Source organism: Microtus oregoni, unplaced genomic scaffold, assembly GCF_018167655.1.
Source record: "Microtus oregoni isolate MIOR12 unplaced genomic scaffold, Mior012 000028F_ref0000031, whole genome shotgun sequence".
Classification (NCBI taxonomy): domain Eukaryota; kingdom Metazoa; phylum Chordata; class Mammalia; order Rodentia; family Cricetidae; genus Microtus; species Microtus oregoni.
Window position 1 is genome coordinate 146,710 of NW_024543087.1, and position 12,682 is coordinate 159,391.

General features: G+C 42.3%; 1 protein-coding gene across 3 annotated transcripts in view; it reads left to right on the forward strand.

The window, feature by feature from the left end:
* Positions 1 to 974: 974 nt before the first annotated feature.
* The window catches only part of LOC121464323 (zinc finger protein 431-like), a 28,748-nt gene continuing 17,040 nt past the window's right edge, over positions 975 to 12,682 (forward strand). For 2 of the 3 annotated variants that reach the window (XM_041677215.1, XM_041677217.1), the window contains exon 1: positions 978 to 1,092. Coding sequence is in view for 1 of the 3 variants with exons in the window: in XM_041677216.1 (XP_041533150.1) it covers positions 1,066 to 1,092 (27 nt within the window). In the remaining 2 variants the exon portion in view is untranslated. Of the gene's footprint in view, positions 1,093 to 12,682 lie in introns of all 3 variants that reach the window. The other variant, XM_041677216.1, reaches the window with a different exon arrangement.

A 12,682-nucleotide genomic window follows, 5' to 3' on the forward strand; every position in this document is an offset into this window, starting at 1 on the left:
TTGCCAGGGCTGCTGGCGCAGCTGGTGCATAATGCTGCTGCTGCCGGTGTATGTCCTTGGCTACCTGGGGTTGATCTTCAGTTGGGTGCTGCTGGTGCTTGGTCTTCTTGTTTGGTGCCACGGGGAGCCACGGCCTCAAGGCCAGCATCCTGTGCTATGCACTGGTGCTGTTGGAGGATGAGGAGTGATCAGTGCACCTGGGGGGTGAGCGCCTGCAATCTGTCCACCTGGGTTCATTTTCCAGACACCGAAAGAATAAAATGGCTAAATAAGATGGTAAAGCACATGTGGCCCTTTATTTGTCAAATTATAGAGACGTTCATTCAAGAAACCATAGAACAAACTGTGCGGCGAGCAAATGCCCACCTCAGCACCTTCAGTTTCACAAAAATGAACATGGGTCAACAGCCCTTTAGAGTCAAGAAAACTTCGAATGCAATGGAACCATCATCCAGCCTTCTGATGGGAGACAGAGCTGTTATTACGTTTTCTTATCTGATTGCTGCATTTGTCTCCTGGTTCTCTGAAGTACCTGTGACTCACAGGTCAAAAGTACCTTCACTTCACCTGAAGCCAGAAAACAAACATATCCTTTTGTGTCCTAAAATCTCTCTTTAAAATTGTTAATATTCTGGGCGCCCTTCCACTTGTGTGACAGGAAATCACTCCACTCCACATTTGAGGAAAGGGTCCTGCAAGCTAATCACAAAGTGTCCAGGAGGAAAATGCAGAGTGCCTGTGGAGCGCAGGAAGATAGCACAGTCAGAAACTGGAGCCAAGAGCAAGTGCTATTGAAATGCGTATCTCTGCAGATTTGGAAAAGATCTGGGTCTGGGGTGGAAGGCGAGCTCAGGACCCGCTGTGCTGTGTTTTTAAGAACAATGTAACTCTAAGGGAGGTGCTCTCAACACTAGCCAATCAGGGCCTCCAGGCCGAACTGCCAGTCAGAAGTAGTGCAGGGCACTTCCGGGAGCCAGGTTGCCGGTTTGGCTTTGTAGAGGAGCTGGTGCCAGTGTTTTCGTGTGCTGCGCTGCGAGTGCTGCTGCAGACTGCTGTGAGGGGGCCATGGGCGACCTGGGAAACCACGACATGGTGAGGGAGGGGCTGCTGTCCCCAGATGGAAAGAGCGAATGGGAAGTGCGGGAGCCGGTGTGGCGGGTCCTCCCCGGGACAGGACCTGGTTAGGAATCTGCAGTCAGATTCCCTGTCCTGTGAGTTCCCACGCGGTCTGTGAGAGTCCTTGGACTCAGGCACAGGCCTCTGAATAATTTTGCTTAGTGGGTTGCATCTATTCAGAGCATTGTGAGCACGGAGCTGTGTGTAGAAAAGTATTTGTAGTTAACAACTAATTTTCGGTGCTTCTGTGGAAGACAGGTTGCCAAACCTGGAGAGGCCTACTTTCTCCTGTATCTTCTAGACGTTAAGCACTTTGCATTTAACCTTTATGTGTAAGATCATTCACAGTTAATTTTGTGGAGGTCGTAAAAGGTATGCACTACACTACTTAGCTGATGTAGAGGAGTAGAATTGATGATATAAAGAAATTACTAATGCTTAGTAGATGGTAAATTTCACACGGTAGAATTTAGCTAAGGGAATGTTGCCCCTAAAACACCCCAAAGATAGAGATGCTAAGACTTTTTTTTTTTTTTTTTTTAACCAGGACTGTCCCGATATTTGGCTCCAAACCATTAGAAAGAAGCCACCCCTGATTTACAGTCACTAGGCCCATCTCTGTATCAAAGAACAGTCCTCTAACAAGCTGCTCAAGGTGGCATTACTGGGTCATAATCAACCTTAAGGGCTGGTGTGCCTTAAAGCTCCGGTTTTCTTCTTGAGAAAAGCAGAGTTCTGAGTGATGGGAAACATGACACCAGGTGACAAGTACTCAAAAGATAAAACACTATTGTGTTGAGGACTGGTTTGGGATGATCACATAGGCCCTCAAGCAGGGAGGTGGAACATTCTTGGAAGAGAGAATAACAGCCTGGGGCCAAGGCCTTGGGAATTTTCCTGTGAGGCCTTGGTACACTGATAATAAAACAGAGCACCTCTAAAATGAGGAATACAGAGGTGTTAATGGTCTGGGACAGGGCCTTTGTGGAGGGTTGCTTCTGATCCCTAGAACCCAAGATTTCCCACCAAGTGGAGCTATGGTTATCAGTCCCAAGGCACTGTCATCTTAGTATTGTTCTTGAGATACCCTGTGTTCCTGTTGTGCAGAATTGTTTGGTTAGCCTCCTCCTGAAATCGTCCCATTGTGTGATAGTTTCTGCTGACTTCATAGAAATTCCCCATTTCCTTCCACTGTCCCCCTCCTGGAAGTAGTGTGCAAGAAGGTATTCTTCTTACAAAGATTACTTGGCATGAAACAAAGCTAGTGTAAGACCTCCCACCCTAGCTCCTATCTTTTCTACCTTCTGCTTGCTCTGTCTTTCCCATTCACTGACACCTTTACCTCAGGACCCAGTCACTGAAGAATGACCTGTCGTATCAAGTCACTGGTGTACTTCAGAAATAATTCTGGCAATACCTTTGCTGTGTAACTCCTATCTGCTAGACTTGCAGTCTCCTTTCCCTCTTTAATAATTGTTCAAAACATAACCTGGAGCGTGAACCTAAAAGAAACTTAAGGATGATAGCATGTGTGGAATGCAAAATCTGTCTAGGCTGGCTCCTTTTTGAGCATTAGCCAAAGATAGATAAATGCTCTCATTAAAGAGAATTTTCTTTATTAATCTCCTAAGTGTCTGGAGTAATTTCTCCCTGGGAAGGCATATTAATTCTAGAAGAACTGAACTCCCACCCTTTTGGAAAATGCATTTCTGAGACAAGCTCTCTTCGTTGACTCAGGTGGCCTTCATTTCAGACTGTTCCATTCTAGGCCAGTGACCTTGTTGTCCTTTATATTCTCCCTCCAAAATTCTTAAATGACCATACCACCTCAGAATTTTAATTTTTTTCATTTGTGTAATGTAGTTGACTGTTCATTGCACTTAGAGGAAAAGAATTTGCATGTGGAACATTTCTGCCTTCAGACCAGAGTTGGAGGAATAGTTTATTGTGTACACTGTAGGGGGGCGGAGTCATCGTTTTAAAAAGTCACTTATAGGTATCAGTTTTTCTTAACATTTGCTTTATGTACATTATTGCTCTTATTTGTTTCTGTTCTCCAATGTTTCTTGGTCATTAAGAATTTTATTCCTTTTTTCTCAAGTGTTATCAATTTATTTAATTCTGTTTAGAGCAATATTACCCATAGCTATGAAGTTGAGAATTGAGAATTGCTTTGAACAAACACCTAATCTTGCCTCTGCTGCCCAGTGCTGGAAAGACAGTGCTGCAACTCCTTCCAGGTTGTGCCTGGACAGCTCAGGGAGAAGGATAAGAGACACCAGTGAATATGTGTCCTCCAATATCTCTGATTTTTACTGGGGAGTTGATTTCATTGATCAACTTTGAAGCTGGTGTAATCACAGTATAGAAAGAGAGGGGCGGGAAGGAGGGGGAGAGCTTTCTTGCTTTGGCAGTATTTGATATTAGCAATGTGGAGTCAGGTAATCAATTTTAGATGCTCCAAAAATGTCCTGGCTGGCCATTTCTTGAGGGCCACAGACCAAGGCAATCAAGAATCTAGGTAAAGGACTGAACTTATCGTGTAACCAAATTATTGCAGTTACCTTAGTTCAACCAAAGTAGAGAATCTTTGTAAAAAGTTGTGGCCCTGCCTAAAAGTACTGTTATTTTCCAGATTTAAGATGTACAGGCTGAGAGAAAAGCTTGCGTAATCATTGCTGTTCTCTCATACAAATTCCTAGTCTCTGGAGTACACGGCCCTAAAGCCTGTTTCAAATTCTCCAATAATTATTTGAGATAAAAACTACATCATACCCATAGTCTCTTTCTTGCCTCTGAGCCCTATCATGACTCCTCATTGCTTTTAATTCATGGCCTGTTTGTTGCCTTAACAACAATCAGTGTTTGAATGTGAGCTATGTTTGGCTGCAGGATTTCCCAGCTAAGAAGCAATGGGTTGGCTACATTGAACAGTGAGTATATAATAGAATGTGCACAAAAAAAGACCTTGTACTTGGCCGAAGAATAGGAAGTGTACTTGGAGAATGGAAGAATGTCAATTAAGATACAAACTTTCAAGTTGGGTGGTAGTGGCACATGCCTTTAATCCCAGCATGCAGGAGGCAGAGGCAGGTGGATCTCTGTGAGTTTGAGGCCAGCCTGGTCTACAAGAGCTAGTCCCAGGATAGGTTCCAAAGCTACAGAGAAACCCTGTCTCAAAATACAAAACAACAACAACAAAAAAAAAATTAAAAACTTTCTAGACTAGAGCCCTGTTTGCTGGGCTGGAAGAGTAGAGCTGGGAAGGTCTGTGCTGTGTGTGTCATTTGATCTCTGTTCACCCAGTATGGTAGCTGCTAATATTCTGAGGCCCAGCTGGGTGGCCCTAGCTTCTTCTTTTCATGATTCTTCTATGTTTCTGCTGTAGGGAGTTGTAAGGAAGATCACAAGCCATGCCATGGTGAATGTGGGGTTTCCAGAGCAGGTCTGCTGCATTGTCATTTCTACTGAGACGTCAATTGGCCATGAGCCAGACTGTGATTCTGTTGGTCTTCTGCTAACCTTGGCAGTGGCCCTTGTCCTCTAAGCATTCCTGTGTGGAATTTCCTGGGCAGGGGGAGGCACAGAAGCTTTGGCATGGGAGGATATGATGCATGTAATATCACTGTCCAGGGTGCAGTTGTTGCTTGTGGTGTGTGATTGGAAAATGATGGTCTAATTTCTAGACGTTCTGAATATTGCATTCCACTGTTAGGTTTGGCTTATAAGTGTTACAAATAGTTTAGCACCTGATAGAAAGAGGTGATGTGGATCATCCTTCAGCAAACCACCATGGTGTGATTCAGTGAAGTTCAGTTCCAGAGGACAAAGGGGGGTTTCTGATCTGCAGAGATTTCTCAAGCGTCCATGGTGCTGGGCAGGTAGATAGGGCAGATTTCACCTCTTGTGCAATAATCCATTTGGCAAGAAGCAGATTTTAAATTATTCTTCTCTGTTGTTTTGCTATTGGGCATCAGTAGGGATGGGTTTACCTGAAACTACAAGGAGCTATAGGGGGCTATAAATCCATAGCAAGAAATCACCTCCGTGATGTGGGAGTGTCATATATCAATCTGTTGATTTCATTGGTTAAGTAATAAACAAACTGCTTGGGCTCATAGCTTAGAACATAGGTGGGTGGAGTAAACAGAGCAGAATGCTGGGAGGAAGAGGAAGTGAGCTCAGACTCAACAGCTCTCCTCTCAGGAGCAGACGCCTCAGAAGAGACACCATGCCCGCTCCCGGGCAGACACACGCGATGAAGCTCCGACCCAGGATGGATGTAGGCTAGAATCTTCCCGGTAAGACCGGCGCTCACAGATTATTAGAGATGGGTTGATCGGGATATCAGAATTAGCCAGTAAGGGCTAGAGCTAAAGGGCCAAGCAGTGTTTAAATGAATACAGTTTCCGCGTAATTATTTTGGGTAAAGCTAGCGGGGTGGCAGGAAGCACCTCGCCATTCCTACTACTACAAATTTTCCGGATATCAGAATTAGCCAGTAAGGGCTAGAGCTAAAGGGCCAAGCGGTGTTTAAATGAATACAATTTGTGTGTTGTTATTTCGGGGCATAAGATAGCCAGGCGGCCGGGGTGCTGGGGATGCAGCCCCGCCGCTCCTAATAGGACAGAACGGCACCCAACGCTCCTAATTACTACACCTCCATTTGCAGAGAGAGTCCTAGAGCATGGGGCTTCTGTCTTTAGAAGAAATATCAGTAGCTGGAGGATTAGGAACATAACAGTTAAAGGGTCATTTTGAGTTAACTTTGTGGAAGTTGTGAAGTCTATTTTTATTTAATTTCTATACAGATAGAATCATAGGGAGCTGACTGACATTAGTTCAGATCACACTTTTCCTGACTGAGTTTCCTTTGGTCTTATGATTAAAAGTTGACTATATTTTCCTGTCTTTGTTCTTGGCTTTTTCTCTCCATGCCCTTTTTTCTTTCACAAATATTCTACACATTCTTGATTGTTGTAGTATTGTGGTAAGTATAGAAGTCATACTGTGTCAATCTCTGTACTATTTTTTCACAATCCCTTTGAACATTCTGAGTGTTTCCACTGTTATTGAACAATCGGCTTTCCTATTATAAATTGTTGGGAAATTTCTTTGGATTGCATTCAAATCATGCTGCAAATTTACTGTACACAGCATCCTATTTTGATGCATCATAGTCCCAAGGATCATTTATTTATTTATTTATTTATTTATTTATTTAGGTTTTGTTCTTGTTGTTCTTAATCTGTGAGACTTTTGGTTTATTGGGTAAAAAGTGCTATATGTCTTGGCAGGTGGCTCAGCACATATTCTTCTTGGGATGACCTGAGTTCAGATACCAACACTCAAATTGGGGATCTCATAACTATCTCCTAGTCACCTTTTATTCTCTATCTTTTTTTATTGATTTTTATTGAGCTCTACATTTTTCTCTGCTCCCCTCCCTCCCCCTTCAACACTCCCCCAAGGTCCCTATGCTCCCAATTTACTCAGGAGATCTTGTCTTTTTCGACTTCCTATTTCCCATGTAGATGTTTAAACATAAAGCAAAGAAAACAAACCACAATCCCAGAGAATTTAGACAACAATGAGGACACTAAGAGAGACTTACATAGATCTAATCTACATGGGAAATAGGAATAAAAGGGGATTAGGAGATAGTATTCAGGTACATTGGGTTATTCCACATTTTTTGTATTTGTTGAGATTTGTTTTTTTACTGAGTATGTGGTCAACTTTTGAGAAGGTTCCATGAGATGCTGAGAAGAAGGTATATTCTTTCCTGTTTGGATGGATTTTCTATAGATGTCTGTTAAGTCCATTTGATTCATAACATCTGTTAATTCTTTTATTTCTCTATTCATTTTTTTGTCTGACTGACCTGTTCAGTGGTGAGAGGGGAATGTTGAAGTCTCCCACTATTAGTGTGTGGGGTTTAATGTATGATTTAAGCTTTAGAAGTGTTTCTTTTATATATGAGGGTGCCCTTTTATTTGGGGCATAAATGTTCAGTACTGAGATTTCCTCTTGATGGATTTTTCCTGTGACTAATATAAAATGGCCTTCTTTGTCTCTTTTGACTGATTTTAGCTGGAAGTCTATTTTGTTAGATATTAGGATAGCTACATCAGCTTGTTTCTTAGGTCCATTTGATTGGTATTTTTTTTCCCAACCCGTTACTCTGAGGCGATGTCTGTCTTTGAGGTTGAGGTATGTTTTTTATATGCAGAAAAAGAATGGATTCTGTTTCCATATCCAGTCTGTTAGCTTGTGTCTTTTTATAGATGAGTTGTGTCCATTTACATTAAGGGATATTAATGACCAGTGATTACTATCTCCTGTTAATTTAGTTTTCATTGTTGGTGACGTTAACTTGTGCATTTTTTCCTTCTTTGGGATTTGCTGCTATGAGACCATTAATTGTCTGTGTTTTTGTTGTTGTAGCCAACTTCCTTGGGTTGGAGTTTTCCTTCTAGTACTTTGTGTAGGGCTGGGTTTGTGGCTAGGAATTAGTGAAATCTAGATTTGTCATGGAATACCTTGTTTTGTCCTTCTATGGTGATTGAAAGTTTTGCTGAGTATAGTAGTCTGGGCTGGCATCTGTGGTCTCTTAATGTCTGCATAATACTTGACTACGACCTTCTGGCTTTCATTGTCTCCAGTGAGAAGTCAGGTGTAATTCTGATAGGTCTACCTTTATATGTTACTTGGTCTTTTTCCTTTGCAGCTCTTAATATTCTTTCTTTATGTTTAGTGTTTTGGTTATTATTATTATTAGGTTTTACTGATGTTATATTGTGTTCTTACCTTTTCTACTTATCTTTTCCTCTAATAGGTGTGGTTGGGATGCCTGAGATTCTGTTGAATAATCTTCTAGGTGCCAGTGAATCCAAAGCTCAGATGGTTGTTCCTTGTGGTACAGTCGGTGTCACAGTTCTAGTTACCCCATTGGTTACTCCGTGTTCCTGGAGATAGCTCAGTGCTCCTGTACTTTGCTCTGCTCCCTTGGAGTTTGCTGTCTCAGGCCTACTTTGGCCTAAGTTGCTGACTTTGCCCTGTTTCTGTAAATTCTGGTCTGGAACCCCTCCTGCAATAGTACCTGACTTGGAGTTGGACCTGGAACAGTTTCTGGCTCCAGCCTACTTCCTCAGAGGTCCCAGGCTTGGGTGTACCTGGGATAGCAGAGGACCTGTTTACTCCCTCAGAGGTCCCAGACCCATGCTTAGCCCTGCTGATATTCTAGGTTCCTGCCTATTTCCTTTGATGTCCTAGACCAATGCTCAGATCCACAGAGGTCCTGGCTCAGGCCTACTCCCTCTGAGGACTCAGACTCATGCCTGGCCCCACTGAGATCTCTGGTTCCTGCCTATTCCCTGGGAGATCCCATGTTCACTCACGCCTGTTTTCCTTCCAGTTCCTGCAGTTGTTAAGTCCCAAAGAAATCACACAGAGGTCTATACTAACTATAAACTGATAGGCCCTTTAGCTCAGGCTTCTTATTAACCCTCATAACTTATATTAGCCCATTCTTGTCTATGTTAGCCACGTGGCTTGGTACCTTTTTCAGTGAGGCAGTTACATCTTGCTTGCTCTGTGACCAGGTCAGGACTGCAGAGAAAGTTTTCCTCTTTCGAGAATTCTCCTGTTCTCCTTGACACACCTCTACTTCCTGTCTGGTTGTACCGCCTATACTTCGTGCCTGGCTATTGGGCAATCAGCATTTATTTAAAATAGTTGACAGAATATAGACCATTTTCCCACACCACACACCCAGACTGGCAGAGGTCCTGGCTCAGGCCTAGCTCCTGCCCAGACCCACCAGGGTCCTGGCTTAGGTCTACTCCCTTGAAATACATACACACACACACACACACACACACACACACATATATACGCACACACACACACACATATATACGCACACACACACACTTCATATACTACATATATATATGTATATATATGTAGGTCTGTCTTTGTATCATGTTTTATTATTATTATTTTTAATGTTATATTTTGGTTTTTCAAGACAGGGTTTCTTTTTAGCTTTGGAACATGTTCTGGAGCTCGTTCTGTAGACCAGGCTGGCCTCGAACTCAGAGATTTGCCTGTCTTCCTCCTGAGTGCTAGGATTAAAGGCATGTGCAACCAATGCCTGGCTGTGTCTTTTTTTCCCCCAGTGTTGCCATCTATGTTGTTGATTTTATTCTGGAAAATGATGGACCTTCACCAATTTTTCATTCAGAAAATTTCTTGTTATGTGTTCCTTGAGTTTTTGTTGGTTTGGGACTTTCTGTGGAGAGACAGCTTTAGCTTTCTCTTCTTGATCTTAGAGGCTTGCTTCTTCCCATTTCCTGGTGTATCTGTGTTTTCCAGACGTTACTATCTTCATGTTTGGGTTTTTGCTGCTTAAGTGATTGATATCATTAATATCCTGTCTTTGGATATTTAAACCTCTTGTCTATTATTTCTCTCTTTCCTAATGAGACTCAGCTGTCAGTGTCACACATAGCTGAGGGTCATATGAGGGGACATCAATTGAGGGAGTGGCTAGATCAGAATATCTGGTTGCTGTTTCTGAGAGAGACTGTGTTGGTTATGATTGATGTGAGGAGGCTCTTCCCCTGAGTTGGTAATATCTCTAAGCAAGTGAGCCTGGACTGGATAAGAGAACTGGCTGAGCCTGAGACAGTGACAGAGCAAGAGAGAAAGCCAGGAAACAATGTTTGCCCATGTTTTGCCTTCAGTTATTTGCTTGATTTTCTATCCTATAAGCTCCTACAAGGAGGGGTTGTAACCTAGGGGTACCCACCAAATAAATCTGTTCATTACCTGGATTGCTTTGGGTTAGAGAATTTTATGACAGCAACAGAGAAGAAAGTTGGAACAAAAAAATGGTACCTCAAATGTTATTTTGTTGCTGCAAAGGACCTGGGAATATTGACTTTTGGAGGAATGTTGAAGATATTAGGACTTTAGAAGGCAAAAAACATAGAAAGCTGTTCACAGAGCTTAATCAGCTGTTCTGGTAGGACCTAGAAGATTGGAATGTTGAGAGTAATGGCAGACAGTGGAGGTCAAAGTCATAGGATTTTAGTGGGCAATAGGCTCTGCAGGGAACCGTGGATTTGACCTGGCTTACCTGCCTTGAGAGATATTTATCATAGATGTTTCCAGGTTAAACTCCATGGCTCCTGGGGCATAGTGTGCCTTCCAGTGTCTGAGAGAGTGATGTAACCCAATGGCAGTGAAGCATTCAGGTTGCTTTGTGTTTTTATGATTCGTTAGTAGTCAAGGAAGCATGGAAGGTTAATGGTACAGTTGGTATTAGACATTAATTTTGTGTACTGTGTATACCTTGCAAACTTCCTTGTGTCGTGGCAACTACGATTGTATTGATTCTGGAAATTGTTATTATGTTCTGTTTCTGATAAGGGTATAAAACATGTGGCTGCTGTCAATAAAACAATCAGAGCCTCCTCCCCTTGCTGTGGCCACTCTAACCAGAGACTGGCTCCATTCCTCATGGCTTTATCAGGTGACCATTTCCTGGTAAATAAGCACAGGCGCTTATAATACTCCACAAATACAGGTCATTTGTGTTATATTTTGGCCCCAAATTTTTCTTATTCTCTCCATGTCCCAACAAAGTGAGTAAAACAGTATTAAAGAGTAATGGGCTGATTTCTTAGAGAAAATATTGCTTCTGTTAGATGGTAATTACTGATAACTCATGGAGGTCTACAGTGAAAAACAAGTGGACTTAGAAAGAAATGAAAAGTCTGTGTTTTGTAGAGAAAGACAGAAGTAGGTAGTTTCAGATGGCAGTCAAGTGGTGAAAAAGAGGCAGGAATTTTCAAGAAGATTAGCACCATTAAAGAGAAGATACTTGCTCTGAATTAGAAGCCTAGGAAGGTGTCCCATTGGTGAGACTCCATTCAGCTAAGTCTTTAATTTATGGAAGGAGTAGGCAAAGTAGGCTTCCTAGTCCTGGGAAGCAACTTCATATAGAACCTGCAACAACTGTAGTCCACACTTGGTAAGGTCCATCAAAACATGGCAAAATCACCTATATTGTATTGATTCTGGAAATGAGAAAGTTGCGAAATGGGAAGGTCTTGAATTCTTCTTCTGTGGTCAGTTCATCACTAATATACCCATCTGTGTTTGGCAGAGTCAGAGCCTCAGTAAGGGAAGTGTGAGAGTTCAATATATGAAGCTGTGAAGATGAAAGTGGGTTGAATTTGAGACCACAGGATGTTCAGATAACCAAACTATGAGACATCTGCCGTGGAAAGCTGCATATGGGGTGTGAAAGTAACAAAAGAGAGATATGAAAAGTTGCAGAGATAGAGCCACTTCCCTTTAGAAAAACATAAATCTCTCATAGATATCAACTAGGCGTAGGTTTCTCAGTTAGGGTTTCTATTGTTGTGATGAAATCCCATGACCAAAAGTCAAGTTAGGGAGAAAAGTGTTTATTTGGTTGGCACTTCCAAATTGATGTTCATTACTAAAGGAAGTCAGGACAGAAACACAAACAGGCAGGATCCTGGAGGTGTAGGAGCTGATAGAAATGCCACTGAGGAATGCTGCTTACTGGCTTACTTCAAATGACTTGCTCAGCTTCCCTTTTATAGACTGCAGAATCACCAGCACACGGATGGCACTACTCGCAATGGTCTGGGCCCTCCTCCACTGAACAGTAATTGAGAAAATGCCTCACTACTGGATCTCATGAAGGCATTTCCTCAGTTGAGGCTCCTACCTCTGTGATGTCTCTAACTTGGTGTCAAATGACCCAAAACCAACCCATGCACGTGGTATAACAAGTTACAGTAAGACTAGGCACAGTCCATCATATCAAGGCCAGATAAGGCTACCATTTAAGATGAAAAGGGTCCCAGAGCAGGTAAATGAGCCAAAGACACCCTACACACATACTCCCACTTTTAGGTGTCCTACAAAAATACCAAGGTATGTGGTTATATACAGAGAACTTAGTACAGACCCCTACATGATCCATGATTGATGCTTCAGTTTATGTGAGCACTTATGACTGGGTTACTGAATTCTGTGGGGTGTGTTCTCCTTGTGTCCTCAATCCCTCTGACAGCTACAGTTCTTCCTCCCCCCTTATCAGCATGGGTTCCTGAGCTCCTTTTAATATTTGGCCATGGGTCGCTGCATCTGCTTCCATCAGTTTTTGAATTAGACTTTTCTGAATAAAATTGAGCTAGGTACAATTCTATATGTATAGCAGAATATCATTAGAAATCATTTCATTGACTTTTTTTTCATTTTTTCTTTCTTTTATTCTTTTTGCTAGTCTTTGGTTTTATCCTAGATCTCTGGGCTATTGAGCTTCAGATTCTTGGACATCCAAGCAATGTTTGGCATGGGCTCCTGCTTTTGGTTTTTTTTGTTTGTTTGTTTTTTTTTTTTTTTTTTTTTTTTTTTTCCGAGTCAGGGTTTCTCTGTGGTTTTGGAGCCTGTCCTGGAACTAGCTCTTGTAGACCAGGCTGGTCTCGAACTCACAGATGGGCCTAAAGTTAGACCTATT